The 18,504-nt window shown below is 49.0% G+C and overlaps 1 protein-coding gene across 7 annotated transcripts in view; it reads left to right on the forward strand.

Moving 5' to 3' along the window:
* Positions 1-18,504, forward strand: part of PRR11 (proline rich 11) — a 61,801-nt gene that overhangs the window by 12,510 nt on the left and 30,787 nt on the right. For all 7 annotated transcript variants that reach the window (XM_029611483.1, XM_029611484.1, XM_029611485.1 and 4 more), the window contains exons 4-5: positions 250-372; positions 18,191-18,436. In XM_029611483.1, coding sequence (XP_029467343.1) covers positions 250-372; positions 18,191-18,436 — 369 coding nt within the window. The remainder of the gene's footprint in view (positions 1-249; positions 373-18,190; positions 18,437-18,504) is intronic.

The following is an 18,504-nucleotide window of genomic DNA, read 5'->3' on the forward strand; positions in this document are numbered from 1 at the left end:
GTCTCTGTCTACACTAAGGAAAACAACTATCAGGTAAGTAATTTCTCCATTACAAAGTCTGTTGCTTTTTATCTTTTATTTCCTATTTTTTACAGTATTTTTTCCTCAGATTAATACAATCTATTTTGAACTGAGAAGCAACGGATTGGACGGCGACTTATCAATTAAAACAGCCCCGTAAATGTTCTTGTTGAAAGCTCTATATGTAGTCCCATCCTTGAGGGCTTTTGGTTTTTTTTTTGACTGCAGTGTCTTGACCTGGTGAAGGATGTGCTCTTCCCATCACGTGTGTACCTGCAGCAGCTGACAGCGCTCAGGCAACAAATGGAGAAGCTGGAAAGTGAATTTCTGCAGTTACAAGGAGCTCTTCAGGTCCGCTGCTCAGCAGAGGGATTTCTAGCTTGTTGGTTATTCACATGGCGTACTTGATATAAATCCATAGTAACTGGGAAACTTGGTTTCTCTACTTCCCAGATATTTAGACTGTAAAATGTTTATCCAAGAAATTTTTAGGAAGTTCACGGGCTACCACAATTGCTGTATCTTTTAAATAGTCTTTTATGGAAATCTTATGAGTGCTGGCTTATGAATGTCAAAATTGATTTGGATTCCAAATACTGTGGTGAAACACTTTTTCATCTGCACACTTTATATCTCTGAATTTTGTCTCTAGTTTTGAACTGGTAAATTGCAGTAATTTTATTCCTGTTAAAGCATACCCTTTATTCTCTGATAATTATTGCAGTTAATACTAAGGCAAAATAAGGTGGAGGGAGCAATATTTTGCATAAAATAAGTGAATTTTAAGATTTGCATGTGTGTCCACATGCTTGTTTGCTGGCTTGTGCACATGGCAATTTTATAACATACGTGTGCATGTTAAAAACGGCTATATGTGCATACATATGCACACAACTTTATACTGACGCACACAAATGCCACCTCAAGCGCGTAAGTGGGGGGGGTGTTTTTAGTAGATACGCACAGATGTAATTACCTGTGTCCCCAGTTCATTCCCAGTTTGCCCCAGTAAATGAATTCTTAAACACCCTAGCTAACTTGCCTCCCTATTAGCCCCAACCCTTAAAACCCCGCTGACTAGCCTAGTTTGTTCTTGTTCATACCCTAGATCAGTCCAGACAAGTGAGTTTTGCATCCCTACCAGCAGATGGAGGCAAAGAATAAAAACTTTTCAGGCACTGCTATTTAACAGTGTCACCTGCAGTCCCTCAGTATTTCTGTCTCCAGCAGATGTAGACCTGCAGTCTGAACTTAGTTAAAAAAAAAAAAAAAGTAATAAAACTTAGAATAGAGTTAGGAGAGAAGACAGAAGTGAAGATGGTGATTCCAGAAGTGTTAGGTTCCTTCATGGGCCATCCTTTTGGGTGAGCAGGTGGCTGGAAATCCCTGGCCGGGCTCTATCCTTTATTTCCAGGTGGAGAGAAAGCCAGGGGTCCTAATTCCCTCACTTTCCCCCCCTAAGGCCTTCTCACCCAGTCCAGATGACTGCAGCAGCCAGGAATGCCCAGAAGCAGGAAAGTAGAACTTCCCTTTGTTTTTCTGCGTTGCTCAGGGGCTGTTTCTGTGTTTAAAAGAAAAAAAAGGCCTTTCCTGAGCATACCCAGATCAGTCTAGACAAGCAGGTTTTATTCATCCCTACCAGCAGATGGAGGTAGAGAACAAAACTTTGGGCACTGCCACATATACGCGAGTGCCACCTGTAGTCTTTCTGTATTTCTCTACCTCCAGCAGATGGTAGAGGTGCCTACCCTGCAGTACTGACTGACTGGATATTTTAAGGAAAATTGCTCCCCAAGGTGACAGGCTCCTGCAGAAGAGTCATCTCTCTGGTTGAGCCGGGCGAATGGGGGGTTGGATGCCCGGGACCCCTGACAGCCAGTGGTCTGGTTCCCTCTGTGGGCCCGAAGCCCCTCCGCCTGCCCAGGACAGGGAAGTACCCTTACTTTTATTTTTGTGCTTTCCTGTATGTCTGGGCTTTTAAATCTTTGTGTTTTGTTGGTTTTTTTAAAGTCACAGGCAGCTGCCTGTTTAAAGTATGGCAATAACATTTGAATAAAAGGGTATAGGCACCAGGAAGAAATTGGGGGTTTGCAAAAGCATGCGGCAGGCTGAAATCCTCTGCGAGATCATCGTGTGCAGGCCGGGCAGTAAGTGGGCGGATCGGGGGATCATTCGGAGGAGGGTGGGCCCGGTCGGGGCAGATTCACTCCAGTGGGGGCTGGCTGTACTCCCGAACGAGCTGCACGGTTTTCAGTCGTGGCAGCAGCCTGTTCACCGTGCCGGCGGGAAATTCTTGGGGCAGCGCGCCCTCTTCAGGGTTTGACAGCTGCCGTGTGGTGCGCCCCTCCCCCTCACAATCCAGGCCGCGGGAAAGCACAGCAAGCATAGGATTGCCTGTTTGGATTTTTATTTTGCCTTGCTTTTATTTCTTGGTGCTTGTTATGACAGACAAGCAGCTCAGAGAGACCTGCAGGGCCTGTAGTATCCCATCAGTCGGCCTGAATGACCTCCTCTGCACGGAGTGTGCTGGAGGGGGGGGGGGGGGCGGTCTGAAAGGCAAGCAAAGGCGCGGAAGCATTTGCGGACTGCAGCGGTGGCACTGGGATCACAGAAGGGAGTGTCTATGGCCGCAGAAGCGGAGCTGGATAGGGGGGCTTCTCCGGTGTGGGGGGGTCCCCGCCGCTCCTGTCTCCCATGGTTCGACCTGCGGAAAAAGGTCCGGATGTCTCAGTCCCTAGCAGTCCCAAGTGCCCTTCGGGGGGCCCCGAGGGGGCTTTCGCCTGAATTAGTACTTTTACTGCACGAGGCCTTCCTGGCTAGGCAGGCAGGTAAGTGCGGTGTCACAGAAGGCCCGACGGGTTCGGCAAGGTGGGAGAAGGCCCCCCCTAAAGGTTCCGCAGGCCCGCGAATTCTACCTCCCAAGGGACGGCTAGCGCGATTGGAATCTGACTTGGACAGGTCTAAGCAGGAGGATGAGGTCTCCTCAGAGGCCGATCAGGATGGGGACCCGATTGGGGGTCCTCTTCTGGGCCCAGGGGACTAAAACTGAACAGGGGATCTTGGAGGTTCCAGAGGCTGAAGGCAATGATCCGCGGGTGATCTGGCTTTTCAAGAGAGGAGCTTCGCCCGCTTATACCTTAAGTGTTGGAGGTGCTGGGGATTAAGCTCACCCTGGAGGATTCAGATGCTGAAGGGGTTAATCCGGTTCTGGATGGCCTACGGAGACACCCCCCCCCCCCCCCCACCCACCAATTGCTTTCCCAATTCCGAATAAAATCCAGAAACTGATCAACTGAGAGTGGGATTCCCCTGACTCTGGTCTGCGAGTTGGCAGAGCGATGTCCAAGCTTTATCCTCTTCTGCAGGACCATGTGGACATTCTCAAGGGCCCAAAGGTGGATGCAGCAGTTTTGGCAGTCACTAAGAAGACCACTATTCCGGTGGCTGGAGCTTCCACTCTGAAGGATGTTCAGGATCGGAAGTTGGAAGTGCCTCTCAAGCAAGCTTTTGAGGTCCTGGGGCTCGGCCTGCGAGCGGTGGTATGTGCAAGTCTGATGCAGCAGGCCTATTTATGTTGGGTCCAGAAGCCACAGGAACAGTCTGCCTCTGGGACTCTTTCCCCAGTCCTGGTGGCCCGTCTGGAGGCAGGGGTTGCCTATGGCACGGGTGCCTTGTATGACCTGGTGAGAACCACGGCCCGTGCTATGGTGTCTGTGGTGGCATCCAGACGACACTTGTGGCTATGCAACTAGTCATCAAAATCTCAGCTCTGTAATCTGCCCTTTCAGGGGAAACTGCTGTTTGGTGAGGACCTCGATCGTCTGAAGTCGCTGGGAGAGGCAAAGGGCAATAGGCTGCCAGAGGACCGAAAGTCTAGCTGGAAACCTTTCTCTTCTCGGCCTCGCTTTTGGGAGTCCAGACGTTTTCGTCAGACAAGGCCCTCTGCCCCAAGACAGTCCTCGCATAAGCAACAGTCCTTTCGTGGGGCTGGAAGGTCATCTAGAGGCGGATCCACCAAGGGTGCGGGTGGCAATAAGTCCTCACAATGAGATCTGGCAGGTCAACTCCTCATCTCTGGTAATCGGGGGCAGGCTAGCCTGGCTCTACGGGGAATGGACCAAGATCACTTCCGACCAGTGAGTGTCGAGCGTGGTGAGAAACGGCTACGCCTTAGAATTTTCTCGCCTACTGTGAACGGTCTTTCTAGAGCCGCGTTGTCTTTCCCGAAGCAAGTGGGCAGCGGTCCAAGAGATGCTTCAGCATTTTTGAAGTCTGGAGGCAGTTGTACCGGTGCCAGTGTCCAAACAGGGGCAAGGCAGAGATTCCATCTATTTCTTGGTGCCCAAGAAGGAAGGCACGTTCTGACCTATCCTAGACCTGAAAAAAGTCAACCAGAGTTTGAAGGTACCACGTTTTTGGATGGAGACATTGTGAGCCGTAATTGCAGTGGTACGGGGAGGAGAGTTTTTGGTGTCTCTGGATCTCACCGAGGCTTATCTGCATATCCCCATCCATCAGGAGCACCAGAAGTTTCTCATATTCATGGTTCTGGGACAGCACTATCAGTTTCAAGTGCTGCCTTTCGGGCTGGCCACCGCCCCACGGACCTTTACAAAGGTGATTGTGGTAGTGGCGGTGGCACTGCAACAGGAGGGTTTGCTGGTGCACCCATACTTGGACGATTGTCTGATACGGGCGAATTCACTAGAGTAATGTGTGCAGTCCATGGACAGAGTTCGGTTGCTCCTGGAATCTCTAGGCTGGGTTATCAATGTGCAGAAGAGCTATCTGGTCCCCTCCCGTTCCCTCAAATACTTGGGAGCCCGTTTTGACACCCAGCAGAGCAGAGTTTCTTACAGACGACAGGGTAAATAAAATTCAGGGGCAGATAGCGCATCTGTTTCGTCTACAGGTGCCGAAGGTCTGGGATTACTTACGGGTCCTGAACTTGATGGCGTCCACATTGGAACTGGTGCCCTGGTCGTTTGCCCATTTGAGGCCTCTGCAGAGAGCCTTGTTGTCCCATTGGAATCCTCTGTCGCAACAATATTTCCTTCCCCTGACTCTGATGGAGTCAGCCAGGACCAGTCTGACCTGGCGGATGACGCAGAACAATCGGGAGAAGGGGATGCCTCTCGAGGTCCCGGAGTGGGTGGTGTCACCAGGGATGCAAGTCTTTGGGGCTCGGGGACAGTTTGTCTGGGCAGGTATGCTCAGGGCCTTTGATCGATGTCTGAACACACATGGTCCATCAATCACCTGGAGACGAGTGGTGCGCCGAGCTCTGGAGCAGTTTTCTACCTTTAGTCTGCGATTGGGTAGTGCGAGTTTTTTTTTTTCTGGGACAATTCACCCACGGTGGCTTACATCAACCGCCAGGGGGGAACCAAGAGTCCCACGGAAGCGCAGGAGGCTCAGCTGCTGTTCGAGAGGGCAGAGCTTGATCTTGAAGGAATCCCCACCTCCCATGTCGCAGGAGTCTACAACGTCCAGGCGGATTATCTCAACCGGCAGCAGTTGGATCCGGGGGAGTGGGAATTCTCTGAGGGCCTGGGAGCTTCTCTGCGAATGGTGGGGAACCCCGCAGTTTGATCTCATGGCAACAAGTCTCAATACCAAGACGCAAAGGTTCTACAGCCGCTGGAGGGAGCCCGGGGCAGTGGGGGCTTGATGCTCTCGTATGTCCGTGGCTGACCGGAGTCCTCCTTGTACGTCTTTCCTCCGAGGCCGCTGATAGCAAAGGTACTCAGGCGTGTAGAGGGCCACATGGGGTCAGTGATTCTGGTGGCTCCAGAATGGCCTCTCCATCCGTGGTTTGTGAATCTGGTGTGGCTGGCAGTGGACGGACCGCTACGCCTGACCCATTTACCGGATCTCCTGTAAAATTGTAAAATTAGGCTTAAAATCAGTTTAAAAGGTGCTGCCCCAAGAACTCAAAGGTTCAATACCAAATTTGAGTAGAAACAAATTTAAGTTTATTTTTGGTTATGTAAAAGCAATTAGGGGACCTTTTGGGAGACCTGGAGTAACAGCTCCATCTTTTAAAAGCTATTCCTGCGTGTCTCCCTGTACATTAGTACCTTTTTGATTTTTTTTTTTTTTATTTTTTTTTATAGGTAACAGTCTCAATCTCTGAAGTGCTTGATTCTGTGGAAGGATCACATACCACGTGTCTTGTGTCCCAATAAGACAGGCTAAATTTGAGTTGCCCTGTTCCCCCCCCCCCCCCCCCCCCCCTTTACCTTAAGATCCAATTAAAGCCTATATGAGACCCACGTGTCTGCTGAGTACTGTCAATCTTCTGTTAGTTCTTTGTCCTGTCAGTCTTTCATTCTCTTGATCAGACTCTTAATCTCGGGGGGATCTCCAGTTACACTGGGCCCCTCAGTCGAGACAGTATTCTGTGAGAACATGGCTTCGTCCATGTGCTCTTTGTGACCTCATGACCCTCCATCATATTTTGCCCAGCTTCAAATTCATTCCAGATGTCTATTCAAACTCGGGTCAGTCTGAGTTCTTCATAGCCAGAGTCTGTTACCCAGAATCCTCTCTGGCTTAAGCCAAGCTGCAATCTCTGTGTTGATTTCAGACTTCAGGCACACATCTCAGGGTCCTATGTTTTCCAATCGGGAGGATGGCTTTTGTCTCGTGGCTTGGCTTTTGAGAGGAGGCAATTGCATGAGCGGGTATTCAGAACCAGCAATTACCACACTGCTCCAAGCGAGATGCCCTGCTACCTCTTTAGTCTATTCCAGGGTATGGAAGGTGTTTGAGATCTGCTGTGGACAACAGGGATTGGATCCTCTTCAGGTGTCTGTGTCCCATATTTTGTCTCTTTTTGCAGGTGGCTTTATCCAAATGTTGCGACCGTTGCTGCCCGACGTCTCCACTCCACCCACCTTACCTCTTTGGCGACTCCCTCTTTGGTTGATGGAAGTTTGGCTGCCGCAGCGTCATCTTGCCGACTTCCTCCGGCGTTCCCGGACCGGCTAGACGCTGCCTTCCACCATGTTCTGAGGCTTAAGGGCGCACGCGGCGCAGCCCTGACTCAAGTACCAGCTATGGCGTGAACCTCAGGGGCATCCCCCTGAGATGATGTCATCGCCAGATATTTAAGGTCTCTTGTTTTGCTAGCTAATCGAGTTAGCAAAGGGTTTCCTACCTAGCTACCTCCAGGTATCACTGCAGATGGGATTCGCTCTCCGCTTACCTTGCTACTCTGCCTCCTTGGACTTTTCCAGGGGTACCTGCTCCTCGGGGGGGCCTCGCTCTCTCTCTTGCTTTTCAGGTCGCAGTCTGGAACCGGTATTCGCTCCTCGAGGGCCCACTTTCCTGGACCTGCTACTGAATATAACTTCTGCCAGGAAGTCACCGCTGCCTACAACACCAGTGAGTTACCATCTCGCTCTGGGCTTTCCCTGGAACTAGGTACTCGCTCCTCGAGGGCATACTTCATTCCAGCTCCTGGGCTGTTCCAAGAGACTATTGTGTGAGTGTTACCATCAATGTTCTGTTCCTGAACTCTGCATACCCTGCCTACTCACTATCTCAGTTTCTCTACAGCTCAGCCATCCTAGATTGCTGTTCCAGTACCTGAGGGACTACAGCCCAGCTGGGCTCTTCCAGCTCACTACTGCCACCTTTGATGGTTCTTTAAAACAGTTTAATAAAAGAACTAGTGTGTGTCTGTCTCCCTACTCTGAGCCTGACCGATGCTCCCTCTCGGGATCTTCCCCCGTGGGCGTGGTCATCTGCTACGGCCCAAGGATCCACCCACAATTATCACAAATAATAACACCAAAGGATTAGCCCATATTTCCCTTCGGGTCCAGGTTCCCGCTTTGGGTTGTCTCAGAGGGAGAGTCCAGGGAAAGGCCTTGGCATCCCATCCGGATGTGGTGCGTTTTTCTACGAGGAGTCAAACATCTCCGTCCAACTCTGTGTCTTATTTGTCTGGAATGGAATCTTAATCTCGTGCTACGGGTCCTTTGCGAGGGGCCATTCGAGCCTCTGAATCGGGTATCTTTGAAGATGCAGACTCTGAAGACTGTCTTTTTGGTAGCTATCTGTTTGACTAGAAGGATTTCAGAATTGCAGGCACTTCGTGCCGTGATCGGTTTCTCTGGATATCCTCCAATACGGTACCTTAGTTTCTTCCTAAGGTGGTGTCTGTTTTTCATGAAAACCAATCAGTGGAGTTGTCCGAGTTTCTGGATTGGCTTGGAATCCCTCGATGGGATGAGAACATCACCTTTTGGATGTGAGACGGATGGTATTACGTTACTTGAAAGTCACTAATGCTTTTCGTTGTTCTGATCATTTGTTCATCCTATTCGGGGGGAGCAAAAAAGGGCGAAAAGGCGTGTAAGGCTTTTTTTTGTCTCGTTGGTTGAAAGAGGCGATCTCTGCAGCTTATGTATCAAAAGGAAGAGCGGTTCCAGTGGGTCTTGGAGCACATTTGACATGAGCTCAGGCACCGTCCTGGGCTGAGTGTGAGCTGGTGTCTCCCCAAGAGATCTGTAAAGCTGCAGTGTTGTCTTCATTGCACACTTTTACCAAGCATTACCGTTTTGGATGTGTGGGCCCTGGAGGCGGCCCCCTTTTGGAGAGAGTGTTCTTAGAGCGGGTCTTTCAGGTTCCCGCCCAGTGTAAGAGAGCTTTGGTACATCCCGCTTGTCTGGACTGATCTGGGTATGTTCAGGAAAGGAAAATTGGTTCTTACCTGCTAATTTTCATTCCTGTAGTACCACAGATCAGTCCAGAGGCCCGCCATGAGGATCTCTGCTGAAAGACTGCTTGGTCTACTGCCGTATTTATTTGCAACAAACCCAAACACAAAAACCACCCGTATGGGTAATACCTCAATCAAACACAAAACCCACAACTTAACTTTTTCTCTCTTTGTGTAATTTATAATGTGACATGTAATCACTTTTTTTTTTTTTTTTTTTTTTTAATTCTTACAAATTCCACGTAAGAAATAAAACATTTTTAAGATGTGCGGTGGTCGTTTCATAAATGAGCCCAGGTCCCATCCATCTTATGTGGAATTTGTAAGAATTGTTTTTTAAAAAGTGATTACATTTCATATTATAAATTACACAAAAAGAGAAAGTTTAAACAGTTGTGTATTTGCAAAGCAGATTTGCCATTTTTTTGGCTTCAATTTCTAGGATTTAGTGTTTTCTGCATGGTTATCTAGTCAGGGGTATCGATGTTGGGAGCCTTGTTCGCTCTTTATTTTTCTTATCTTGGCTTGGGTATTGATTAATACTGAGTGACTGCAGGTGGCACTCTCGTATATGTGGCAGTGCCCAAAGTTTTTTTTGTTCTCTACCTCCATCTGCTGGTAGGGATGAATAAAAACCGCTTGTCTGGACTGATCTGTGGTATTACAAGTAAGAACCAGTTTTCCTTTACCTGTACGTACCCAGATTAATCCAGACTCCTGGGTTTTGTCTCCCTTCCAGAAGATGGAGACAGAGTTTCACAGGCACTGCCTCTTAAACCAGTGTGCCACTTGCATCTCCTTAATATTTCTCTGTCTCCAGCAGATGGAGGTGGTGTAAAACCTTTGGTTCTGTACCCAAGTTTAAAAAAGGAGTGTACTAGGTTCTTAGGTATTCTTGGACATTGTTCAGACTTCCTCCCAGGAGGTTGGCAGGTCCTGGTGGGACCATCCCTCCTGGTATCTGATTAAGGATGAGCAGGGGATGGGGATCCCAAATTTTGCTCTTTTAGATACGCCGGGGGGTGACAGTCGGTGGTCTGGCTCCCTGCCCCTCAGCGAAGATCATGGGAAGCCTCTGCAACCCTTCAGGGAAGTAAACTTTTTTTTTTCTTGTCAGTAAGGTTTCTGCAAAAAAAAAAAGAAAAGCAGTACTTGTTTTCCAGCATTCACACCATTGCTGGGGGCAGGCAAAGGCAGGGCGCTCAGGCTGAGTTGGTCCTGAGGCTCTTAATCCCGTTCACGGTCTCTGGCATCTGCTGCGAGGTTAGGCTCGCTGGGCCATGCTGCGTGCGAGCCGCTGCTCCGTGTGCAGGGAGTACTGCTTGTGGCTCTCCACAGGTGGCCAGTGCTCTTGCTTGCCTCTCTGGTGGAGGGGGCTCTTTGTGGGAATCTGTAGTGGTGTCATCTAAGCATCACTGCCCTGGCAGGTCGCTGGCTGCTATGACAGAAACAGCCAACCTATTCTTGATAAGCATGCGAACAGTGGCCATCTTGAAAACTTTCACAGCTGCGGAGGAGAGAGTGACAGAGGGAGGGGATCTCCAGCCAGCACTGTTGCTGACCAATTCTAGCCCTGAGGAGGCCCGGGGGGGATCCCGATCCCTTGGAGGGAGATTTGTGTGGCCCTTCTCAATTTTCTTTGGATTTTATTGCAGAAAGCATATCTGGTCTGTCAAGCCAAGCAGAGTTGCTCTTCCAGATGCAGGGCCCTGGAGGATCCACCCAAAAAAGTGCCCAGGTTGTCAGACGCCGGGGCCCACAAGGATCTGTAATGTTAGATGTTTGATGCAGAGGACTGCAGCAGATTTTTCCTTGGAGGAGTCCGACCAGGGGTTACCCTCGGGGGAGGGGGGGAGGATCCCCTCTGTGTTTCTCTTCCCAGCAGTGGTCAGGATCAAGAGGGAGAGTCTGGAAAGATTCTGGCCATGGAAGGGGAGGATCCTGAAATCTCTCACCTGCTTCAGAGAGAAGAGCTGGGTCCTATGATTCCACATGTTCTGACGGAGTTGGGAATAGCGGTTCCATAGGAGGAGCTGGATCAGTACACACAGTGGATCCAGTCATGGCTGGCTTGAGGGGCCAGGTCAAGGAACTCTTCCTTTCCATAGGAAGGTCAAGCAATTGATTATCAGGGAGTGGGAATCTCCGGAAACTGGTCTCAAGGTTAGTAGGGCTTTGGATAAGCTTTATCCTTTGCCTGAGGAGACTCTGGAGCTGGTTCATCCATATCTGGATGATTGGCTCATTCAAGCAAAGTCTGAAGTCCTTTGCAGGCAGGCAGTAGATGTGGTCTTGCACAGCTTGAGGTTCTTGGGTTGGCTTGTGAACCTAGCCAAGAGCCACCTTCACAGGTTCTGGAATTCTTGGGTGTGTTTTCATACACATGTGGGCAAGGTTTTCCTCACTGAGGAGCGGATTCTCAAGCTACAAACGCAAGTTCAGAACCTATTGGAGGCCTCGGTGCCCAGGGTCTGGGATTATTTGTAGGTCCTCTGTTTCATGGCCTCGACTTTGGAGCTGGTCCCATGGGCGTTTGCTCATATGAGACCACTACAGAAAGCCTTGCTATCCCAGTGGGATCCGATTTCAGAGCAGTTTCACCTTCTACTACCGCTTACAGAGTTCGCCACGTCCAGTATTTTGTCATGGCTTGGCTGGGTCAATTTGTGCCACGGGGTGAACCTCGAGGTGCTTCAATGGATGGTAGTGACTACAGACTCCAGTCTCACTGCTTGGGGGCTGTGTGTCAGTCCCAGGCAATGAAGGGACAATGGTCTATGAAAGAAGTGACCTGATTCATCAATCACCAGGAGACAAGGGCAGTGCATCTGGCTCTGGAAGAGTTTCTTCCCCTGCTGCAGAACCATGCAATCAGAGTTCTGTCAGATCTGACTCTGAAAGTTGTTTTCTTGGTGGTGATTTGTTCAGCCAGAAGAGTGTCTGAGCTTCAACCCTTGTGATGTAGGGAACCCTTTATTGCAGATTTCGGATTCTGAAGTCTCTCTGAGGACTGTGCTATCTCTTCTGCTGAAGGTGTTCCACCTGTCAGTCAGTGGAGCTTCTGGCCTTTTACAAATCTAGAGTTTGGTATGCCTCTTGCAAAGGAATTAAGACTGTTGGATGTCAGAAGGCTTTGTTGCATTATTTGGAGGTCACTAACAGTTTCAGATTCAGATCACCTTTTTGTTCTTTGGAGTGGTGCAAAAGAGTCAGAAGGCATCAAAGGCCACAATAGCGCGTTGGTTGAAGGAAGCTATTGGTTCTGCATATATCTGCCATGGTCAACCCATCCCAGAGGGGTTAAGGGCTCATTCTACCCATTCGCAAGCAGCCTTCTGGGCAGAGTGCTAACTAGTTTCACTGCAAGATATTTGCAGGGCGGCTACTTGGAAATCTTTACATACCTTTGAAAGACACTACCAGTTGGAAGTCCAAGCCTCAGACGTCAACAATTTTGGTGAACGTGTTCAAGTGGGACGCTCTGGTACATCACAGGATTCTGGACTGATTTTGATATGTACAGGGAAAGGAAAATGTGGTTCTTACCTACTAATTTTTGTTCTAGAGTCCCACCCAGTAGTGGAGAGGAGTTTTAGAGAGTCCACTCTATCTGTATACTTTAATTCTGATAAATCCTGAAGAATGGCACAGGTTTCCCATTGGCCCTTTTACGAGGTGTTACAAATTTACTAGCGATTTTCCTTATCCTCTGCTTGTTCCAGGGGATATAGTAGAGTTAATTGGTTGAACGCTTTTGTTAAAGTTTTTTATGCTTGGGTGCTGGTTAATACTGAGGAGATGCAGGTGGCACACCTATTTAAGAGGTGGTGCCTGTGAAACTCTATCTCCATCTGCTGGAAGGGAGGCAAAACCCAGGAGTGTGGACTATCTGTGGTACTACAGGAACAAAAATAGCAGGTAAGAACCAATTTTCCTTTTTTTTTTTTTTTTTTCTCGGCAGCGGCGGTTGGCTTAGTCGGGGTGAGGAAGAAGGTGCACATGGCTAGTGCAACTTCCGGGGCTGGGACAGCATCTGCAGCAGAGTCGGAGCTGTTTTTCTCCTGCTCAGTTAGTTATTTTTAACTGTGGGCTGCATCGCTCTTCATGCGGGCTCCCGTGGAGCGCAGGAAAGTCTGAGTTGGTGGGGGGAGGCAATCATGCCTCAATGCAGTCCTCTGCACTAGCTGCACTTCTGGAGATGAAGGGGCCTCGGCAGAAGGCTCAGCAGGCAGATGCACCCGTTCTACAGGGGGTCTGAAGGAGACAGCGGCCATGTTTGTCTCCACATGGCAGGAGGCCTGCCATGGACAGGGAGTGAAGGGATTTCCCATCCTCCATTTTCTCCAGCATAACAAAAGACTGGAGAAAGTAGAGAGGTGGCAGCAGAACCAGGGGAGGACTTGGCAGCTGTAGAAGACAGGGAACGCAATGGATTTTGTATTGTTGCTGCATGAAGCCTACCTCGCCAAGAAGGAAGCAGCAGAAGTCATCCCCCCAGAAGTCACAGAGCTCAGCTAAGAAGCTTCAAGCTGAGGCGCTCCCAGGTCAGGGGGCATTCTTTGCCTGCTGGGGTTGGGACGATCGGGAGTGGAGAGCTCGTCTGAAGGAGACAATCCTCAGGAAGATCCACGTATTGATCAGGGTGCTGGTCAGGGTGTGGATCCTGCGACTGGCCCAATAGATAGTGAGCCAGATGTGGAGGACGTTCCTCTTGCAGAAGGGGATGACCCTAGGTGGGTGAGAGTGTTCCATAAGGAGGAGTTGCAGCCTCTCATCCCCCAGGTTCTGGAAGAGCTGGGGGATCAAAGTTGCGCAGGAGATTCAGATAATGAGGGGGTAAACCCAGTGTTGGACAGACTGCGTGGACCACCAAAGGTTTTCCCTTTGCTGAAGAAGGTGAAGAAGCTGATTGACAGGGAATGGGATTTCCCAGAGGCAGTACTGAAAGTGGCCAGGGCTATGGCAAGGTTGTATCCTTTGCCAGAGGACGCTTTAGCACTTTGGAAGCTTTCAAAGGTGGATGCAGCGGTGACAAGGAAGACTATAGTCCCTGTGGCAGGGTTGGTAGCGTCCAGGACTGGAAGCTAGAGATCTTGTTAAAGAGGCTGTTTTAGGTCTCTGCTCTGAGCCTTAGAGCTGCGATTTGTGCTGGGTGCAGAAGGTACAGGCGAAGACTTCAGGGACTTCTGCTGATTCTGGCTAGGAAGCTCAGTTGGAGGTGGGGGTGGCCTATGTGGAAGATGCTCTTTATGATATATTTTGGACTTCGGCCAGGAATATGGTGTCTGTTGTAGCCGCTCAAAGACTCCTGTGGTTGTGTAATTGTTGGCGGATGTGTGGTCAAAAGCGCAGTTTTGTAATCTCCCCTTCAAAGGAAAGTTGTTGTTTGGAGAGGATCTGGAAAAGCTGATGACACATTTGGTGGATTCTAAAGGGAATAGATTGCCCGAAGATAAGAGAGGGAGTAAGACCTTCCCACTGCATGCTCGCTTTCATGAAATGAGATTTCGCTCCAATAGAGGTTCTTCTGGATCCACACAGAAGCAGGGTTCAGGAAAGCAGCAGTCCTTTCGGGGGACCTGTAGGCTGGCCAGAGAGAGCTTTGGTCAGTGTTCTAGAGGTGCAAAATTTGTCCAATGAAGACGGGCTGGTCCACTCAGCCCTGAAAGCTGTCAGAGGAAGGTTGTTCTGTTTTTACAAGGAGTGGACCAGAGTCTCTTCTGACCAGAGGGAAGTAATAAGGGATGGCTATGCCTTAGAATTTTCTTGTCCCCTCAAAGAGGTCTTTGTGGTGTCCCATTGCGCTTTGCCTGTCAAGCAGGTAGCGGTGCGGGGCACCCTTCTGCGGCTGTAGTGATTGGAAGCCATCATCGTGGTGCCGCAGGAAGAGCAGGGTTGAGGAAGGTATTCTGTGTACTTGTTGGTCCCCAAAAAGGAGGGCTCTTTTTGGCCCATTCTATATCCACAATGTCAATGCAGCCTTGCAGGTGCCGTGTTTTCAGATGGAGATGTTGCAGACAGCAATTGCAACGTTGCACAAGGGGGAGTTTCTTGCCTCCTTGGATCTAACATAGGTATATCTTCATATTCCCATCCAAGCAGACCATCAAAAGTTTCTGCATTTTTACAGTGCTGGGAGAGCATTTTCAGTTTCGAGATCTTCCCTTCGGGCTGCCTACCGCACCAAGAATGTTCATGAAGGTGATGGTGGTAGCGGCAGCCCATAGGAGGAAAGGGATACTAGTGCATCCATAACTGGACGATTGTCATATTTGGGGTAAAGTCAGAGGTGGAGTGTCACTGTTCCCATTCGATGAGTGACTGAGCATCTAAGGTCCCTGGGTTGGGTGATAAACCTGGCAAAGAGCCATCTGGAGCTGTCCCAGTCGTTGAATTATCTGGAAGCACAATTTGATACCCAGTTAGGCAGGGTGTTTCTTACCCCAGACAAGGGTGATCAAGTTGCAGTCACAAGTGGTTCGTCTGTGGGATATGAAGGTTCCCAAAGTCTGGGATTATTTACAAGTGCTAAGTTCCATGGCCTCTATGCTGTTTTTGGTGCCATAGGCTTTTACTCACATGTAATCTTTTCAGAAGGTGCTCCTGCCCCATTGGAATCCATTGTTGGAGGAACTTCAGCTACTGTTACTGCTCCAGGAAGAATCCAGGTCCAGTCTCTCATGGTGGCTGTTGCGTCCCAATTTGGAGAAAGGAGTGGATCTGGAAATTCTGGACTGAGTGATAGTGACCACAGATGCCAGCCTCAGCCTTGGGGAGCAGTATGTCGGGGATCTACAGCCCAAGGGTCAGTGGAAGGTGTACTCGTCGATCAACCTTCTGGAAACAAGGGAGGTCCATAGGACATTGCTGTTCTTTCATCCTCTGATTCAGGGATGTGCGGTACATGTTTTCTCTGACAATGCAATGATGGTGGCCTATATCAATAGATGGGGGCAGAATGAAGAGTCCTTTGGTGGCTCAGGAGGTTCAGGAAATCTTTGCCTGAGTGGAACTTCATCTAGCAGCACTAGCAGCTTCCCACGTGGCAGATAGGTCTGCCTGCACATTGTCCATATCTCAGAAGGCAACAACTGGACCCAGGGAATAGGAGCAGTCAGCGGAGGCCGGGCAAGCCCCAGTTCGATCTAATGGCAAAAGAATACCAAGGTGAACAGGTTTTTAAGCTGCTGGAGGGAGTTTGGCTCCACACTCTCTCTGGTTCAGCTTTGGTCCAGTGAGACTTCTCCTAAGTATCGTGTCCGTCCCGTCCCCCCCCTTCCCCCGGTGGCTGCTCATAGGTCGGGTGTTAAGGCACATCAAGCACCATCTGGGAAGAGTGAACCTAGTAGTGCCAGAGTGGCCATGCCATTCGTGGTTTGCAGATCTAGTTCAGCTGGCGGTAGATGAGCCTGTCCAGTAAAGCCACTTGAAGGGAGTGCTATGTTAGGGACCCATCTTTTCAGAATGGGCGGATCACTTCTGTCTAGCAGTGTGGCTTTTGAGAGGTGATGTTTCCACTTGAAAGGGCATTCAGAGCCTGTGATTACTAATCTTTCAGGCTAAAAGATCCTCTTCTTTGGCATATATCTGAGTTTGGAGTGTTTTGAGTCCTGGTGTGGAGTCCATAATGCAGAAGCTTTGCAGGCGAAAGTTGCCCAGGTCTTGTCCTTTTTGCAAGACTGTTTGTCAAAGGGTTTAGCCTAAAATTCTTTGAGTCCAGGTTGTAGCCTTGGGTTGTTGCAGGGACGACCTCTAGCGTCTCATCTGGACATAGTACATTTTCTTAGGAAACAAATCCTTTGCTCTTTTAAGGTCCCTAGACTTTGTCCGTCTTGGAATCTTAATTTGGTTCTTAAAGTATTGTGTGGACCTCCCTTTGAACCTTTGAGGAGGGCTTCTTTGAAGGAACTTACCCTGATGATAGTGTTCTGGTGGCAATTTGTTTGAGACAAATTTCAGAGCTTCAAGCCTTATCGTGCAGTTACCCTTTTTTGCGAATTTCCGATGGCATTTCATTGTGTGTGGTGCCTTCTTTTTTTGCCCAAGGTCATATTAGCCAGTGGTAGAATAACTGGGCTTTCCGCATCGGATTCTGCCAATGCAAGGGAGCTTCACCTTTTGGATGTGCGTCAGGTTCTCTTGCGATACATAAGTGACACATGGATTTTGGAGGTCAGACCATCTCTTTGTGTTCGGTGGACCGAAGAAAGGTTGCAAAGCAGCTAAGAGCACAATTGCATGGTGGTTAAAGGGAGAGATTGTGTCAGCCTATATTTGTAAAGGTCTGTCTATCCCTGAGGGATTACGTGCTCATTTGATTAGGGTGCAAGCAGCTTTTTGGGCGGAGTGTCAGTTGGTTTCTCCACAGGAGACTTGTCAAGCAGCAACTTGATCCTCTTTGCTCTCTTTTACTAAATATTACCATGTTGGATGTCAGGACCCCGGAGGAAGCCTTGTTTGGTGAAAGTGTACTACGTGCAGGTCTTTCAGGATCCCACCCAGTGTAGAGGGGCTTGGGCTCATTTCACTTGTCTGGACTGATCTGGGGAATGAACAGGAAAGGAAAATTTTGGTTCTTACCTGCTAATTTTCATTCCTGGAATACCACAGATCAGTCCAGACTCCTGTGCCCTTATTCTGATGAAAGACTTTACCACTTCTGGATGTTGCTGGTGCTGCAGAATTTGGAACAAGATTGTACACAGTTCTCAGTTATTTGGGGATTGGAAGTTTCTTAATTACCCTAAGTTGAGGGTACAGTTTTGTTGGTGATGCCAACTTATTCCTCAGCTCGCTCTAGGGGGAGACATCCTTGGAGTTTGGGAAATGGTCATTGTGTCTTGAGTACAAGTGACTGCAGGTGGCACTCTTGGTTAAATAGCAATGCCTGAAAAGCTTTTTTTATTTTCTGCCTCCATCTGCTGGTAGGGATGCAAAACCCCATTGTCTGGACTGATCCATGGTATTCCAGGAACAAAAATTAGCAGGTAAGAACCAATTTTCCTTTTTATTACTTAGTAACTGTACATAGCAGAAGTAAAGTTACACAGTAGGGGACCCTGGCGAGCGCTTGAGCACATAAATATGCACAGGTTTCATGTTAGACTCGGTCTGCCCATGCCCCGCCCCTTTTTGAACTTTTAAATTTGTGCGCACACCAGGAGATACTCGAGTACTCGAACGGTTTTTAAAATCTGCATGGCAAGTGCTGGGCCGAGTCATGAGTATCTCCCGGCTTTGGCACTTGCAGCACTTTTTTTAAAAATCTGCAAAATATGCTTCCCTTCTCTCTAATATTTTCAAACAAAATTTGTCTGGGAAAAATCTTTAACCAAAGAGGCCAATTTGTCTTCAGTATTGTCAATTTTTATTTCATTGCCAGCTGCAGAAGAAATGTAATTTTATGTATTTTGTACAAATGAAGAAATTCTCTTTCAGACAAAGGAGGCAGTTCTCGGCTCTTTAGAGAATTCCCTTTGTCAAAAGCACTGCAAACAGAACATTGACTCGCAAGCTGCATCTGGCCATGTGCGGACGAGCCTGGCACAGCCAGAACTGCCACCACTTCCTCCACCTCCACCGCCACCTCCTCCTCCTCCTCCACCTCCACCACCACCACCAGCTCTTATCATAAAGAAGCCACCATTGAGCCTGCAAAAGGCTGAAAGCCACAAAGCACTTGAGGTAAGAATTAATGTGATTGCTGTGAATATGCTATGGAGGGGCTGACTCGAATTTTAGGAAAGCACAAA

Source organism: Rhinatrema bivittatum, chromosome 8 (genome assembly GCF_901001135.1).
Source record: "Rhinatrema bivittatum chromosome 8, aRhiBiv1.1, whole genome shotgun sequence".
NCBI classification, from domain to species: domain Eukaryota; kingdom Metazoa; phylum Chordata; class Amphibia; order Gymnophiona; family Rhinatrematidae; genus Rhinatrema; species Rhinatrema bivittatum.